The 18,406-nt window shown below is 40.9% G+C and overlaps 1 protein-coding gene across 1 annotated transcript in view; it reads left to right on the forward strand.

The window, feature by feature from the left end:
• Positions 1 to 11,124: 11,124 nt before the first annotated feature.
• The window catches only part of LOC149318671 (kinesin-like protein KIF11), a 31,958-nt gene continuing 24,676 nt past the window's right edge, over positions 11,125 to 18,406 (forward strand). Inside the window, exons 1-6 of the mRNA XM_089508347.1 lie at positions 11,125 to 11,207; positions 14,209 to 14,341; positions 16,314 to 16,411; positions 16,490 to 16,568; positions 16,927 to 17,112; positions 17,196 to 17,320. Coding sequence (XP_089364473.1) covers positions 11,125 to 11,207; positions 14,209 to 14,341; positions 16,314 to 16,411; positions 16,490 to 16,568; positions 16,927 to 17,112; positions 17,196 to 17,320 — 704 coding nt within the window. The remainder of the gene's footprint in view (positions 11,208 to 14,208; positions 14,342 to 16,313; positions 16,412 to 16,489; positions 16,569 to 16,926; positions 17,113 to 17,195; positions 17,321 to 18,406) is intronic.

Consider the following 18,406-nt stretch of genomic DNA (forward strand, 5'->3'; position numbering starts at 1 on the left):
GGTGACCGATTTATAATTCTGAGCAAGCAGTTCTTCCAGGTCTTTTGGAATTTCTACTTCTAGGTACTTGAAGCTAGACCAGTTTATTTTTTTTTTTTTGGGGGGGCGGGGGGAGAATTGTTTTGGCATCTCAAGAGAGGAATTCAGGCACAATACATTAGAGTGAGCCATGAAGCTTCATCATTAAGGCTTCACTGCAACTATAGGTACCTTGATTCTTCATCTTTTGTGAATCTTGTGAATCTTCTTCCCTTATTAAGAGCATTTCTGTCTTATCTGGGTTAACCATCAGTTTAATTATCCTTGTCCAGTATATTAAAGACATCAGACATTGATGAGACAAGAACAGTTTCATTTACTTAGGTAGTAAGGAAACCAAATGCCCACCCAGGTCAATTTTCTGTTACCTCTTCGAAATATTAGTGCAGGTCATAAAGGCAATCATCCTTCTCTTTGTCTCCAACATCTAGTCACAAAAATAAGTTCTTTTTGGGCAGAAAATTGTGTTTACTTTGCTACATAATGTTTTGTTTTTAAAATGCAAACACTATACAGCGCTATCCAATGTACTATAAAACCAATTCTTAATGAAAAGCTAAGGATGTCTCTGAAAGGCAGGAATCTTTGCAAGAAATCAGAAATCAGAAATGTTCCTGTTAATTTTAATTGTAGCCTTCAAAGTAATTATTAAGGATAATTGTGTGAAAGAGCATTACAGTCATGAATAAAAGTTGTTTTGCAAGTGGCATTGCACACATTTTAAGGGGCAATGCTATTGTCTGTGAGGCCACCTCAGGGGCCCTAGGATGTTTTGTGATCTTCCCCTCTGAAACAGTCTTACTGTGCAAAAGTTTCCTTGCTCATTCCTCTCTTTCAGGCCATAGCTCTGTCAGCAGAGGTAAAAAGATGCTGTTCCTTTGGCATGCAAATCAGAGAAAAGACTTAATTCCACAGGAATTCATTTCTCTGCCCCCAGAACTGTGGAAGATCACATGTCACTAAATGAGCTATCATATGTTATTCTCCTCCCATTGCAATCAAAACTAAATAGTAAAACTTAGGGGAGCAGCAAGGAAGAGGGGGAAATTTGTGCAGCAATTAGTTTGATGGTGAAGTTCTACCACTTTGGCCCTGTACAGACTGGCCTGAAAGGCTGGCTGGGGAGCAGAGTTGGGGCGTAGCGTCTACATGACACACACCCCAGCTCTGCCCCCAGGGCAGTGTGACACTGCACACCGCACCACAAGGCGCACAGAGTCACAGCACTCCTCTGTCGCTGACACAACGCAGTGCCAAAGGAGCGCTGTAAAGCCACGCCATGGCAGCTATGGTACCCTTTCCAGGACAAAAAAGGAGCCACTTTTTGTGACTGTTTTTCCCCCCCTGGAAAGGCCAGATCAGGGCCACAGCCCTGATCTGTCTGTAAACGGGGCAGATGGAGCCTGTCCCTTCAGGGCTGTGTGCACAGCCTCTAAATGACCTTTGGTTCCAATATAGGTCCCAATACTTCCTCAAATCTGAAAATCAAATTTGCATATTATACAAATTATTATAATTATGCAAATAACTCTAATTTGCATTGTAACTGTGCAGTTACAACAATTAGTTGTTGCTTCCCCCTGACACACACATACTATGGCCCGGTACAGATGGGCTAAATGTGGCGTGGTGCCGCCGATACTAGGTTTCAAGAGCACGCAGTAATCGCATGCTCCCGAACCCTAGTACGTCCATATGGCGTGCACGTCCATGATATGTCTTGTGCAATGCATCCGAATGGTGCAGTGCACAAAACACATCACCGCGATGCCCAGGGGCACAAATGGCAACATTTTCCAGTGGAGATTTGAGAGACCCAAGTTCAAATCTCTGCCGAGAAATTGGACTTTATCACACTGGGGAAAATCATGGAAAGCTGTGCAATTGCAGCGAAGATTATCACATAAACCATTTCCCTGTGAATGATTTGTTGTGTGTTATTCCCTGGTTATTCCCGGGATAAACCGTCTCTGATCGCGATGTCGTGATAATCTTAGCCGTGATCGCACACCTTTCCCTGGATAATTCCTTTTGAATCCCTTGATTTCCCCATGTGATAGTCCATTCAATTAACCATGTAAGCACCACTATGGGCCATCACTACTTCTAAATAAATGTACCTTACAGGTTTGCCACTTGGAACCCATGATAAATTAAAGGCCAAATGGGCACTGGATGGCATGCTAGAATCTGGGTAAAACCTCGCTATTCAAGTGAAATGGTAACTCTATTCCAATGTAGCTTTACTAAGATCCAAAACACACTGCAGAAATAATCCAGTTTGAGACCACTTTAACTGCCCTGTCTAAATGCTAGGGAATCCTGGGAAATGTCATTTATTGTGGCACCAGAGGTCTCTGACAGAAAGGGTAAATGTCTCACAAAACTACAGTTCCCAGAATATCCTAGCATTGAGCCAGGGCAGTTAAAGCAGTCTCAGATTAGATTATTTTTGCAGTGTGTTTTGGACCTAAGTGAGCTGATTCAAATGTAAGCAGGATTTGTTCATAGGGCCCTCATTATCTCCAAGGTGAACTGGAAGGAACTGTCAGAAAAGATTGTTCATTCCTTTTATTACCTGCAGTTGCTTGCTCAAAAACTTGTTCTTCCCATTGTTATTCTCCTCAGGGGGGAAAGTATAGAGAACCTCCTCATATATCACATGTACCACAGATGTAAAAAAGCCTGGATGGATAGCAATTAGTTGGCAAGTTAAGTTAAAATACATTAGTTGGCATTAAACATTAAAATCCATCGAGGGGAAAATAGTGAAAGAAACATATGGTGTACATTGCCTTGGTGATCCTGGTGTGTTGAAGTGTGATAGATAGATAGATCCGAGGAAGGAAGGATGGAAGGAAGGAAGGTTGGTTAGTTTGGCACTCAGGATCTTAGGGGAAGCCCTCACAAGAGCACAAAGAGTAAATACGGTATGTGTCTCTGGACAGTTCAGCAGGGTTGGCACCATAAATGAAAACACTGATCAACCTTTTTAAAAAAGGAGGTAACTGGAGGAGGTATCATCTGTCAGCCTCAGTAGATGGGGAACTTTGGACTGGAGAACCTCAGAGGATAGAGATGATGGGACTGGAGGAAACCTGCCTTCAGAGATCAAGCCACTGGCTCTGTATGGCTCCAAAAATGTTAACTATTATTTTGGATTTGGCAAGGAAGCTATTGATATTCATGGCAGGCTGGAATATAGCCATTCTTCCTTGTTTCATGACATTACAAAAAAGGCCTGAAGGTGGAGGGGATGAGAGGGCAGGCCCCAGAGCATCTGTAGTATAAAAGTAAGGACACCAAATGCTAACTTGGATGTACATTGAATCCCTCTGAAGTCTTGGCTTCTAAATAGACTCAGACAACAGAATGTACTTTCCTAATCACTTTTATGCATTTCATAAGCTTCTGTTTCTTTATATGTAATAGTACCTTGGGGGGAACCTGACACACATGAGTACTAATGGATATTGTTTCATGTCTCCTCTGAAGTCTTTTATGTTGTAGTATGCTCTTAGTCACACCAAGTAAAGTAATTATTTAAACAACGAAGTAGAGAGAAATGGAAGCTGAATTTTATATTTTTATCTCCCCATCAGTGTGTCTCCTAGTTTTTATTTTTCTTTGGTTTTTTGTTTATGCGGAAGCATCTGCCAGACATAGGTTATTAAATGTGCTGTGGTGACATGTAATAATCAGTAATGGAAAAAGAAGGTTTAAATTTAGAGATACAATTAGTATTTAAGTAGGTCAGCAGTTCTTATCATGATATGTGGATGTAGCTTTCCCCACCAAAACTAAGAATAAATAAAATTTAAGAATGTAAATATTTTAATCCCCAATTATAATGTAAGAATAATCTTTCTCCCTAGGAAATGCACAAGCGGCATCACTAACCTCTTCAATTTGTATTCAATCACTTTAAGACAATTAGCTTTTAATACATTTTTCTAAATTTGATGACCACCTACCAGTAAAGAAGCATATTATTTTTATATTAATTTTAATTAATTAATTTGTTTTATTTATATACCGCTATTCCAAAGATCATAGCGGTGAACATCAAGTAAGCTAATTAGCAAGTAAGCTAATTTTCCCCCAACAGTCTGGGTACTCATTTTAGTGACGTCGGAAGGATACAAGCCTGAGTCGAGCTTGGGCCCTTTTGCTGGTCTTGAACTCGCAACCTTGTGGTTTTGAGTGAATGGCTGCAGTACAGGCATTTAACCACTGCACCACGCAGATCTTTCATATTTTATATGGTTAGAAAATAAAATTTTAATAAAACAATAATCAGAGTATGTTTCAAATATAGAAAAACATGACCCTCACTCACTGATGGGGAGACAAAAAATGTTTGGTAGTTCTACATACGGAAAGCAAGAATTTCATATCACATTGTTGGGGATACCTACTAGAAAATTATATGAAGCTTGTCATGTGATGTCTGAATCTCATAATATGAGGAAGCATTGCAGTGAAGAGTTAGCCAATCTACTATGCCAGTATGTGTAATTAAAAAATATTTATAGGGGGATAAAAGTGTAATGGAGAGACTTAACAATGAAACTAATTTATTGAGCAGAGCTAAAGTATGAACAACAAGCAATCCAGATAAAAGCTATCCTGGGTCCCATGGGATATAGTCCAAGTATGGAGAAAAGTGTCCTGTAAGTAAATGGGCTGCCATTAATATAAAAGGTAATTGTGCATAGGTAATATGTGGATATATTAACATATTCCACAGACTGGAAATGCTCAACGGATATTCTAGTCCTGAAAAATGGGGACACAAAAGATTGCCATAATAACCACAGGACCATTGCATTAATTTCTCATGTCTTATTTTGCCTTTGGAAAGCAAACCAGACTCTCAGTATGAAAGCCAGCATTTCACAAAGTTATAGGGAGAGAGGATCAGAGAGTGAGACAGTCAAGTCGTCAGCTAAGAAACAGAAGTAATTCAGTCTGATCCAAGCTGACTAGACAAGATCTTGAAGTGCAAACATTATTTCACTGAATACTGAAGTTAGGATTGTCCTTGATCCCATCATTATGTCTGGGTGTGGGAGCTGGACAGTGAGGAAAGGTGATAGGAAGAAAATAAACTAATTTGAGATGTGATGTTTGAGAAGAGTTCTGTGGATACCGTGAACTGCTAAAAAGACAAATAAATGGGTCCTAGAGCTAATCAATCGTGGGGTTTCCCTAGAAGCCAAGATGACTAAACTGAGACTGTCATACTTTGGACATAAATACTATTACACACACACACACACACACACACACACACACACTAATGCTTGGTAAGGCAGAAGGAAGTTGGAAAAGAGGAACACCATATTGCAGATGGGTAGACCCAATCAAGGAAGCCATGGTGCTGAGTCTATAACTCCTCAACAGGGCTGTCCAGGACAGCACCTCTTGGAGTTGTCTCATTCATAGGGTCACTGTGAATCAAGGCCGACTTGAAGGCAGTTAACATACATCATCCACCCTGATTGTTGGTCTGTTTCAAAAAAACAGCAGACTTGTTGGGGTTGTAAGTAAAGATTCTGTTCTCTAGAAAAGTACAGTACAGAACATAGAGCAGGGGTAGGCAATCTTTTTGAGCCGGGGGCCGGCTTGCTGTCCCGCAGACAACTGGGGGGCCAAAATAAAAAATAAATAATTAAATAATTTTTTAAAAAAATTAAATATATAAATAAACCAGGAAAAATGTAGGACAAAATTTTCAAATGGAAGACACTTTTTAAAAAAAAAAATGGAGGACACGTGAAAAAATTTGCTGATTTTTAAAAAAATGTTAATATAAATGCATGTTTCTGAGGCTTCTGTAGACGATTGCCCCCCAAAGGCCCCGGCGGCAATTGGCGGCAGGACCGGGCTGGGGCTGGTCCCAAGGCCTTGCCGGGCTGCATCCGGCCCGCGGGCCGCAGGTTGCCTACCCCGACATAGAGATTCTGTTCTGTATTGTTCAAATGGACATGTAGAGATTATTTTTGAAGAACAAATATGAACCAGCCTAACAAAAATAGAATAGATGTAATAATTTTTTAAAAGAAGAAATGCCAATATGTAATAAAGGATAATATATGAAATGTCAAACAGTTTTATGAAGTTAGACAATCATTTTAGGAAGTCAAGAAGGCAATGATGAACAATAATCATTTTATGTGTTTTTTATTTTATTTTGTTTCTTTTATTAAAGATCATCACAATTCTTACTCTTTTTTTAAGGGGGGAGGTTCGAGAGACATAATTTCCATAATTTTTAAATACTACCACCATGCAAGTGTGTATAGAATATACAGTATAAATATTTTAGCTCTTGTTATTCACATCTCTGTAGGTTAGGTGTTGAGGATGATTCAGTTCCTCATGAGGTATGATCCAGATGAGAACTAATAAGTAAGAATGTAATTAATACACAATAACATACCAATTACATGCATACCTTGTCATTATGATTATGTGATTAACATATAAACACGCCCGGTTGTTGATTCTGTATAATTCATAACCTGCTGCACAGGATATGTATGTCACAAATATTTGATTAATAAATACCAGTGAAGAAAACTATCCCAAACTGAAGCACTTCTGATATGGTTTATGTCATTCTATATTCAAAAGTCAATATTATTTGCAATACTCATGTGATTTTAGTGTGCTGACCTCAGGTCAAGGTTCTAGTTTCCACAAATCTATGAAGCTCACTGGTTGCCCTTGGGCCAGTCACTCACTCTCTACATGACCTGTATCACAGGTTTGTTGCAAGGCTAAAATGAGGAAGAAGAGAACCCCCACCTTGAACTCATTGAAGGAAAGATGGTATACACATATGTAATAAATAACAAATTAATGATATTTTGAGGTGCAACTAAAATACGGATGCACAAAGCACAACTTTAAAAAGCTACTGGTGTGTAAAAGGAATCCCAACACTATTGAAAGAGGAAGAGACTGTAGACATCTATGAGAAAGAAGATCTCATGTCAAACCTATACCCTGACCTGACCTGACTGCTTCAGTACTCCAGGAAATCTGTCCATTAAGTGTCCAGAACAGTGTACTTTCTTTTAAGTCTTTGAATGGCATAACTGCATGTGATGCTCACATCACTGTGTGTGTGTGTGTGTGTGCGTGTGTGCGCACGTGCACGCACTTGCCTGCCTTCAAGTCGTCTGTTGACTTACGGCAACCCCATTAACTGCACAGGGTTTTCTTAGGCAAGGAATAGTTAGAGGTGGTTTTGCCAGTTTCTTTCTTTGAAATATAGCCTATGGTACCTGGTATTAATTGGCAGTCTCCCATCCAGTTCCAACAAGGGCTGACTCAGTTTAGCTTCCAGGATAAGACAGGATCTGATGCTTTTAGGTTATTTAGGCCCAAACGATCACATCACTACTGTTCTTAAATTAAATATGATGCATTGGGATAGAGATGTATAGTTTAAACTTCTCATTAGACCACCCTCTGCACACATACACAGCAATTATCCAGAGGGATCTTATTGGCATCAACAATCTTTGCAGTAAGATTGCTAGAGAATGGAATAAAAATACAGAATTGTAGATACTGTCCTCTTACATGAGGCTGAAGTTGGTTCCTTGGCTGATTTCTATACCAAGGTACAGAGATTGGCACATTTGAATGTGCCCTGTGCCTACAACAGCTTCATGTTGGATGGAAATGAGTGGCATGCCACAGAGGAAATGCTCATTGTATGTGAGGGTGCCTGGGCAGGGGTGATCTGCAGCTTGTTTTGGGGTCTGCAGAACCTGTTAATTATCCTGAAGGGTGACTTTTGTGGTAATGGACACAGTTTGGCATGTTTGAAGTGTCCTGTGCCTAGAAAAAAAAATCCAGGTTAGACAAAATGAGTGCCATCTCACAGAGCAGTCTGGCCTGGGCATAGAGGTTTATAATTTGGAGTGATCCGCCATTTATTTTGAGATACAGAATGTTGCTTCTTTACTCATAATTGACATATTGCATTACCTTTTCTTTATGTGTAATTTTCAAAAATGATTTGGTAGAGGGGCAATGATTTTTATCTCAAATGGGAGAGCATCCTAATTATGGCAGTATACAACAGGGTGTATTTTCCAGCTGGACTTGGGATGCAAGGCATTTAAACCTCCTGTCTTTATTCATCTTGACTTGGCTTTGTCTCAAAATGTTGTGCAGATAAGGAACTGGGTATAAAGAAGCAAACAAGACTTATCCCCCTTATATCCTCTTCATCCTCCTCTGAATGTAAGGTTAGAGCAAACATTGCAATCTGCAGGTAGTTATCACAGCTGGTTGCCTGAGGACAGCTAACTCCCCATTCCCTGAGAGGCGAAGGTGGTTTGAAAAACAGATTGATAATCATAACATGGAACATTTCTCCATTGCTAAGCTCCAACCAACAAGTCTTCTAGAGTTCTGTCTTGTTTCAAAAACCTTCAGATCTTATTCGGACAAAGACAGCAGTGGAAGAGAAATGATATATATGAAAACTATAGTACACTCCGCCATCCATATGCACTGGAGTTAGGGGCAGAGGACCCTGCCAAAGTGGAAAAAATGAAAATAACTCTACTTCTCCCCACAATCCATATTTAACACACACAAAAAGTACAATTCACAGAATCAACCTACCATGGATGCCTTTCTGGCGGCGGGGTTCCTTTGCAAGGCAGAAGTGGGAGGCTGGAGGGGGCTTGGTGATGCCACCATTACTGCCCTATGCCATTTTTAATAGGGATGATACAAATCATGCTGCAAATTCAGTCTCACAGGGCTAGCAATACCAGTTAAAAATGACAAAGGGCAGCAGCAGAGGGGGCCGCAAATAACCCAGAGATAATAAAATGTGCAAAAGTCAGTCCTGCAAATGTGGAGGGATGTTGTTTTTGTCTGCTTTCAAGTCATTTCTGACTTATGGCGAACGAAAGGTGACTCTATCACAGGGTTTTCTTGGCAACTTTCTTCAGAGGGGGTTTGCCATTGCCATCCTCAGAGGCTGAGAGAGTGTGACTTGCTTAAGGTGGGTCTCCATGGCCGAGCTGGGATTGAAACCGTGGTCTCCAGAGTCATAGTCCAATGCTCAAACCACTGCACAACACTGTCTCCTGTGGAGGGATGACCATAGTCTCTCAAATAACTTCAGAGGTGTTAAATAGCTGTTGTCTGTCTTTCACATCCTCCTTTGGACAAGAGGAACCTGAGAGATATTGTGTCTGACTTAAAAGGCTCGTTCAGTTCTCTGGTGAATATTGGTTTTCACCACCTGTTGCTTCCCATCATCCTCCCATAAGAGCCTGTCAAACCTCAAAAGGCATTTAGGTGGTCACACCTCCAAACCCTGCCATCTAAATCCATTGCCATGTCATAAGGAAGTATGTAGAGAGATCTTGTAGCACCTTACATACTGAATCTACAAATTAACATGGCAATATCTTTGAGTGTCGGAAGAAAGTGCAGGATAGAGGGAGCTCTCAAGGGAATGTCAAAATGGAAAACCCTGTGTCGTTCTGCAGGTGTTTGTTTCTCACCTGCCCTGTTCCCTCTGTCTGTGGCTCCTCTTCCTTTGCTGAACATCCAGCCACATGAAAAACCCTGCAGAACTTGAAAGCTTACTCCTGACTTTGTTCTGCTAAAAGATATTTACCATTTTCTGTGAGTCATGGATAATTCTGCGTTCCAACACCTGGGTGATTAAAGATCACTGTTTCCATAAGCACAAGGGTTTGCCTCTTCAGGCTTTACACACTGTTTTCCAGAAACTAAACCATCCACCCATAGCTTTCCCTTTGAAAAGTTTTTCTCGGATTACAACAAGCAGCTGAGTAGACCGGGGCTGCTGCCATACTGCAGAATTAATGCAGTTTGACACTGCTTTAACTGCCATGGCTCCATCCTATGGAATTCTGTGATTTGTAGTTAATTTGTTGTTTCTTTGTCTTTCCTTTTATAGTAGTAGTTAGTATTATTTTAGAGATGTTTTTAAACTTGTAGTGTTTCTGTTTTAGATTGTGCACCGCTTGGCAGGCTTCATTTGATCTCTACTGTGTAAAGCGCTGTGCAAATCCCAGAATTTCCATAGCGTTGAGCCACGGCAGTTAAAGTGGTGTCAAACTGGATTAATTCTGCAGTGAGGATGCGGCCTATAAAGAACACAAACAGATGCCCTTCCTTGTGCTTTATTCCCTGACATACCCAGGTTGACCAGATGTCCTCAAAACAGAAGGCGTTTGAGAAAAACATAGGGTCATCACCAAATAAAAGCTAAAAACACTGACAGAATATTAGTTCCATGCTTCTTAGTTATGCCCAAAATGGAGGACATTTTTGAAGTCCCCCCAGAAAGGTGAAAATTTAGGGCACATCCTGAAACCAGTGCTCCCCAAAATGTGCCCTTTAAGAGATTTAGGACTTCAGCTCCCAGAAGCCTCAGTCACGTTGGCTAATAGTGTGGGATTCTGGAAGCTGAAGTCCAAAATCCCCAAACTGTGCCCTCTAAGAGATTTTGGACTCCAGCTCCCAGAAGCCTCAGCCATGTTGGCCAATAGCATGGGACTCTGGGAGCTGAAGTCCAAACTCTCTTTAAAAGAGCACAGTTGGGGGGGGGGCTTGCTGAGGTAAACTAAACTCCCCACTGTTGGCTTATATCTCCTTTTACACTCTCTGAGGCCAAAACCAAACTAGGCCAGCGCCTGGAGGGAGCCAGGAATGTGTGTCTCTCTTCACACCCTGAGGCTTGTGTACATCTACTATTTCTGCAGTCTATGTTCCAGGCTCTTGCGTCATCAGGAAGAAGAGGAGGAGGAGGAGGAATAAGAGGAAAAGAAAAACAAAAGTCCCATGGTTCCCCGCGCGCCGCTGCCTTCGCCCTCCGCTGATTGGCTGAGGCGCGGGAGCGCGCGCTGTTCAAAGTAGTGCAGGAAGGAAGGCGGCTGTACTTTTGGGCGCGCCTTTCTTTGTCGCCGGAACAGCAGCGACGGCGGCGGTTGGAGCGGCTCTTCTCCCTCTCGGCCCCGACGGCCGTTAAAGAGGCATCAGCAGGAGCCTTGGACTTGATTCGGCCCGAGGATGACTTCTCTGGGCGGCGGCGGCGGCGGCGGCGGCAAGAAAGAGGAGAAGGGCAAGAACATCCAGGTGGTGGTCAGATGCAGGTGAGAGGCCAGCCCTGAGTCTGCGCGGAGGCGGGGAGATTTAATTACATATCTATCTATCTATCTATCTATATCTATCTATCTATCTATCTATCTATCTATCCCTGGCTTCCCACTCCAAGTGCATCTGAGGAAGTAGACTTAGGTCTATTGTCATTATTATTATGATTAGCTCCTGCTGCCACCTTCTTCCTTTTAGTGAGTCTCAAAGGTGCTGCAAGATCTCTCTCTAATAATAATAATAACAACAACAATATATCAAAATGCATCTGAGGAAGGAGAGTTGGGTCTAGGAAAGCTCATGCTGCCAACTTGATAGTAATTATAATAGTCAGGATCTGCAGGGAATCTAGGAAAGTTCCTGCTGCCGCCTTCTTTCTTCCAGTGAGTCTCAAAGGTGCTTCAAGATCTCTCTCTTCACGTTGTTGTTGTTGTTGTTGTTGTTGTTGTTATAATATCTAAATGCATCTGAGGAAGTAGACTTGGGTTTAGGAAAGCTCCTGCTGCCAACATCTTCCTTTCAGTGAGACCCGAAGGTTCTACAAGATCTCTATACAACTATATTGTTGTTAAAGATGGAAGTCATTTCCAGCTTATGATGGCCCTAAGGTGAACCTGTCATGGGGTTTTCTTGGCAAGTTTCCTCAGAGGGGGTTTGCCATTGCCATCCTCTGAGGCTGAGAGAGTGTGACTTGCCCAGATAGTGTTAAGTCACCCAGTAAGTTTCCATGGCTGAGCTGGGACTCGAACCCTGGTCTCCAGAGCCAACAGCCAACACACTAACCACCACCCTTTGACAAGATACTGTTGATGGCCAGTAATAGCCCTAGATGTTTGTTTCAATGGCAACCCATTGTTATTGTGCATCTGTGTTTTTAAGTGGGTAGCAAATACCTGAAAGGAGACATAAAAGCAAGCCATCCCACTCCAAGGAAGGAAGTTGTAATCTAGATGTCTGTATGGGAAAAGCTGATTATCATTTAAAGCTGAAATCCTAATCAAATTGATTTAGGCATAGGATCTCTGCATAGTTGGATTTCAACTAAATACAGGTTTGTGCTGTAAACAACCCATTATGGTTAAAACAAAAATCCACCAAACAGTGATAACTTTATTGGCCAACCGAAATGCACAGTATACTTGTTGCCAACTTTTGAAGCTCCACTGGCTTCTCCTTCAGGCAAGATGTTACACACCAAACAGGAGAAACATTGGAGATGTTAGAAAGATGCCTGCATTTAGTTGTTTCTGTCCTTACTTAAGATGGTATGGGGAGGGTATCTTTAGCAGGCTGGCCCCTCCTCATTCTTAAACCGTTAAGGTTAATAATTCTTACTATTGATGGTTTGGTGTAGTGATAACTATAGATTATGTTTCTAGTCTTTCTTCTTCTGCTTAAAATAAAGCCAAATGAATCCATCTTTCTTTTGTAGTACCTACTTTTTCATTATTTCTTTTCCTACTCTTCTAAAGCTCTCAAGTACTGTAAGCATTGATCACAATAAAAAAAAACTCCAGCTTTTGTGGACAAGCTTAAAGGAGTGAAGAGAGAGTCATTCTTTTCTGGCTATTTGTAAATGCATTTGAAAGAGATGGTCTGAGAAAACAGCTCCATGTTCTGTAAAGGAATCTGTTCATGGATCACTTCTGCATTGTGCATGAAACAGTACAGTATACAATTTTCATTTTGCAGTTCTTGTTTCCATGTATGAAATGTATGATACTAAGATATCAGAGGTAACTAGTCCTCACTGTAAATAGTCTTCACTACTCAGAATGCTTCCAAATTTTCTATTATGTTAGAGGATTGGTGGTAGAAATCATAGAATTGTGGAGTTGGAAGAGACCACAAGGAAGCATATTGAAGTTTGGCTAGTGACAGTAAACAGACAGTTGCTGAATCCATTACAAGTTGAGTATTCCTTATCTGGAATTTTAAAATACCAGTACTTCAAAATCCAAACTTGTCCACACGGGTAGCTGAGATTGTGGCACCTTTGCTTTCTGGTAGTTCAGTGTGCACAAACTTTGCTTCATGCACAAAATTGTTAAAAATATTGTGTATAAAATTATCTTCAGGCTATGTGCATAAAGATTATTCAAAACAAATTAATTTAATGTTTAGACTTGGGTCCCATCCTTGAGGGGGTTCAGAGGGAAGATGCCTCATGTATGTGTAACAAGCACCTTCTGGTCCGTACAGTAAGCAGCAGGTAGTGGAATTTGGAGTATGTTATACATCTTAGCCCTATTAAGTATGCTAAATTGGACCTCAATTGAAGTAGTAGGCAGTGTAAAACTTTATGCAATTATGTGCTCAAGTTCACAATTTTCTTTAAAATAATAACCCATATTGTTGAGGGCACTTAAATTCAAGATTTTGCCTGGAATCATGGTGATGTACTATGCAAACACCTATAAGCTAGTCATTGTATTTTTGGATGAATGACTCAGGATTATGGAAGACAATGAAAGTTGCTGGTGGGAGAGAAGGCGCTTTCTCCAAATAGTCTGTTTCTGCAATGCTTGGAAGAGTTGAAGTTGGGGTGTTCTGGGGAGGTGGACTTAGAAAACTGCCAGTGTCAAGGAACTGCCAATTCTCTGTAATACAAATAACATATGCTGGAATGCTAACAATGCACTACACTAAGATCGGTGGCAGAGCAGCAGAAGGAAAAGAGCCATGGGCATAGCAGCCATAAGGGAAGACTTACCGTCACCATTAGCAGGAAAGTCTAATTCTGCCTCACTTTTGGAGAAATCCACCGTCAGGGTGTTCAGGAAAGGCTGTCTTGGGAAATTGCTTGTTCTATGCAGTCTCCTGCAATTTCATTTATAGGAATGCTATTCTCAGTATGTTGCTAAAGGGAGACAACAGCATTATGGTGAATGCCAGTTGAGCCTGGCATTACAAAAGCAAAGGTGTCCAACATACTTGTCTCATGCTCAGTCAAAATTAGACTAATATATGTTGTGATTCTTGTGTTCTCTGTTTCTTAAGGCCTTTCAATGCATCTGAACGGAAAGCAAATTCCTATTCTGTAATAGATTGTGAACATGCAAGGAAAGAAATTACTGTTCGCACTGGAGGTGTGACTGATAAAACATCAAGGAAGACATACACGTTTGACATGGTAAGTATTGCTACTAGTTTTTTAACACGTCTTCGGTCCAAAATACACTGCAGAAATAATCCAGTTTGAGACCACTTTAAATGCTCTGGCTGAATGCTAGGGAATTGTGGGATCTGTAGTTTTGTGAGACATTTGGCATTCTCTGTCAGCGAGCTCTGGTGCCCCAATAAACTACAATTCCCAGGATTCCCTAGCACTGAGCCAGGGCAGTTAAAGCGGTCTCAAATTATGGATTATTTCTACAGTGTGTTTTGGACCATAGTCACCTTATCAATTCTGATAGTTTAGGAGAAGTATAATATCTCAGCAGTAGAAGAAATGCTTTGCTTAAGCAAGATTCTGAATTCAAACCCTGGCATCTCCATTTTAAATGGTCAGGTAGCAGGTCCTGGAAAAGACATCTACCTGAGACTTTGAAGATTTGTTGCCAAAATGTCTTGCTATTGGAGCTGAAAAACAGTAGGTTTAGGTAGAATGGCAAACTAGGTTTGATGTTACATATACACACCTCAGGTCTGTAAGCTACTATTAAATATCTTGGGGAGGAGGTGACTTTCCCACTGGAAGTTCTCTTTTTTACAAGTAATCTTCTGTGCCTTCAAGTCATTTCTGACTTATGGTGAACCTGTCATGGAGTTTTCTTGGCAAGGTTTGTTCAGAGCAGGCTTGCCATTGTCTTCCTCTGAAACTAAATGAGTGTGACTTGCTCAAGGTCAACCAGTGGGTTTCCATGGCCAAGCCGAGAACTAAACCCTGGTCTCCTGATTCATAGTCTAATATCGAAACCACTGTACCATGCTAGCTCCTTTACAAATGTTCCTCCTAAAAATGATGAGCTACCACCACTAAGGTTAGACAGCCCAACAGATCCTCATTTGTTTACCTACCTGATGAATTTTCTAAGCCCTTCTGCTAAGGGCCCATAACTTCACTGCAAAAAATAACAAAATGGAATGTGCTTTGGAATTGCTTATCCATCAGAACACATATAACTAGACTAGTCTCTAACTTGCTGCAAAGCCTCAGATGTTCCGCCAACACCATCATAGAGTTTTGGGTTCTGGTAGTAAAGCCATAGCTGGTTTTTCCTATTTTAATTTTAAAACTTCCTTCCAGTTTCTGAAACTGAGGCCCGAAGCAGACAGGTCACTCTGAGACTGTGGTGACCACACAGGACCGCTTCTGAAGTGGGCTGCCACCGTAGTCCTGAGCCCAGCCATTAGCAGGAGCTACTTTTCACCACTTCTTTTTGTGCCGGCTTTTCTGGGTTGGGGTGCTTTCTGTGCAGCTTCCAGCTGCTTTTGGGGTGTGCATTGTATAAACACCCTGTCCCCAAAGCAGCCGGAAGCCACTCTTTCCTGTCTGTCTGTTTCGGGCTTGAGATACTTAAATAGAAATGTCCCTTTGCAAAATTCTGCTAGTATGAAGTTGGCTGTGCTCATATCTTGGATTTTTTGGCATGTACATCATCCTGTTCTTCATATATATTATATATATTCTTCATCCTGTTCTTCATATATATTAAGGGAAGTTTTTCTGCATAAGTACAGGGTGATTCAAAAAGAATCTAATATGAACCAAGTCTATAAATTATTCAAGTATTTAGTCTCAGCTTAGGAAGAATTTCCTGACAGTCATAGCTGTTCAATAGTGGAATATGCTGCCTCAGAGTACAGTGGAGTCTCCTCCTTTGGAGGCTTTTAAACAGAGGCTGGATAGCCCTCTGTTGGGAGTGCTTTGATGGTGTATTCCTGCATGGCAGGGGGTTGGACTGGATGGCCCTTGTGGCCTCTTCCAGTTCTAGGATATTAACATGGCTGGATGTGACAAACCTACAGACTGGGAGATAGGGGTCTCTAGTTAGTCAGAATAGTCTAATGATCTGGAAGCACTCATGTGGCAATTAAGTCTGAGTTCCTGTTTCACACCTCCTTCACAGTGTGGTAATAATGTCTTGTATCTAACACAATAGGTTTTTGGAGCTCAAGCAAAACAAATTGATCTGTATCGCAGTGTTGTCTGTCCCATCTTGGATGAAGTACTTATGGGCTATAACTGTACTGTATTTGCGTGAGTATTATATTTTTATTTCTTCTTTTACATGCAAAATATATTCTTTAACCTAACATTATAAATTCCTTTGCACAGTTATGGTCAAACTGGTACTGGAAAGACCTTCACTATGGAAGGAGAGAGATCACCTAATGAAGAGTATACATGGGAAGAGGTAAAATATGTTTTATGTTTTAATGACTGTACACCATTATTCCTCATTCTTATCCCTGCAGGCATGCTGGACAAAAGTGTCCAAAGATTATGTTGGCTGGGATGGTGGAAGCAGCTTACAGAAGGTTGCTTTACGCAAAAGAGAATCTCCTTATATGTATTCTTTAGAGGCAGTCTAGTAGAGTTTATTCTCTAGAAAACCAGTCTAAATCTCAGTGTATCTAACATAAAACAACATGAAGTGGCTTTTATCATTGATTTTAATATCTTAAAGGTTGTTGTACATACATGTCTTGTTAACATTCTAAAGTTAAATTTCTAGATGCTAAAGAGCTTGTTTTTCTGCATTCTTATTGTAGGATCCACTTGCTGGTGTTATTCCACGTACGCTTCATCAAATATTTGAAAAGCTTGCAGAAAATGGTACAGAATTTTCTGTTAAAGTATCTTTGTTGGAAATATACAATGAAGAACTCTTTGATCTTTTGAATCCATCATCAGATGTTGGGGAAAAGCTGCAAATGTTTGATGATCCACGTAATAAGGTAAAAAAGTAATGATAACTGTTTCTCCTTTATGGACTATGGATACTGAATGGAATACATAACTTTGCATTTTGTTTTTATAGAGAGGTGTAATAATCAAGGGTTTGGAAGAAATAACCGTACATAACAAGGATGAAGTCTATCAAATCTTGGAAAGGGGAGCAGCAAAAAGAACTACTGCAGCTACTTACATGAACCAGTACTCTAGGTAAGAACTGTTTTTTGTTCTTAATAAGATGCAACTTACTTGCTTAATGTTGTTGTTGATTATGACAAGGAAAAATCTTAACAAGTAAACCTTAAAGAAGGGGAGATATCAGTATATTTGTAAATTACAGTGGGACCTTGTTATACACAGGGGATCTTTTCAGGACACTCCCCCCCCCCTATAGAAAAAAACATGGGGACCTCAAGTCCTGTTGATTTTAATGGTGACATGCACCATTTTGTCCAGCCGGGCTTGCCTTTCGTGTGAGCTCAAGTCTGCGGATGGCAAACCCCACGGATGGCGTGGGTGGACTGTATATACCAGCCTTCCCCAAACCAGTTCTTTTCAGATGTTTTGAATTACAATTCCCATCAGCAACAGCATCACCATTGGCCAAGACCCTCCCTGTGTACTTATCTGAATTACAGGTTGAGTACTCTTATTCAAAATGCTTGAGACCAGGTGTTCCATATTCAGGATTTTTTAATTTAATATTACTTTATTTTATTTTTGGAGTTTGGAATTCCTGTATTTGCAGAGAGAGAGAGAGAGAGAGAGAGAGAGAGATTGAGAGAGAGAGAGAGACTGAGGATCTATGAAATTATGGGAGGTGTGGATTCCCATCATTTTACACATCCTTGCATCTCTCCCAGCCACACTGCTCTCCAGCCTCGCAAATACAGTACAAGTATGTACTATGGTACTTGTGTTGCAGCTCAAAAAATTTCAGATTTCCCTGTATCAGCAGGGAAGCCACCCACGCATTGGTACTCTTGTGGATTGCCCAACCCCATATTAGTTAATGGTGGCATGTGAACTCAGCTGCATGAATGTGGATGTGCGTATGTCCCAACCCATTGATGTATATGGGCTTGTGCTTCCATATTTTCCCCATCCATGGCGGGCCTTGGAACCAAACCCCTGCATATAGGAAGGGCTCACTGCAGGATTTCAGAATTCTAGATAAAGTATACTCAACCTGTATTGGCTTCTAAGAATATTGCACCTTATACGAGTGTTCAGCATGTCTTCTGTTAGAAACTAACAATGTAGCCTTAAGAATTTCAACTGATTTTCCTTGCTCGG

This window comes from Sceloporus occidentalis, unplaced genomic scaffold, assembly GCF_023333645.1.
Source record: "Sceloporus occidentalis isolate IW3139 unplaced genomic scaffold, rSceOcc1.0.p SCAF_2, whole genome shotgun sequence".
NCBI lineage: Eukaryota > Metazoa > Chordata > Lepidosauria > Squamata > Phrynosomatidae > Sceloporus > Sceloporus occidentalis.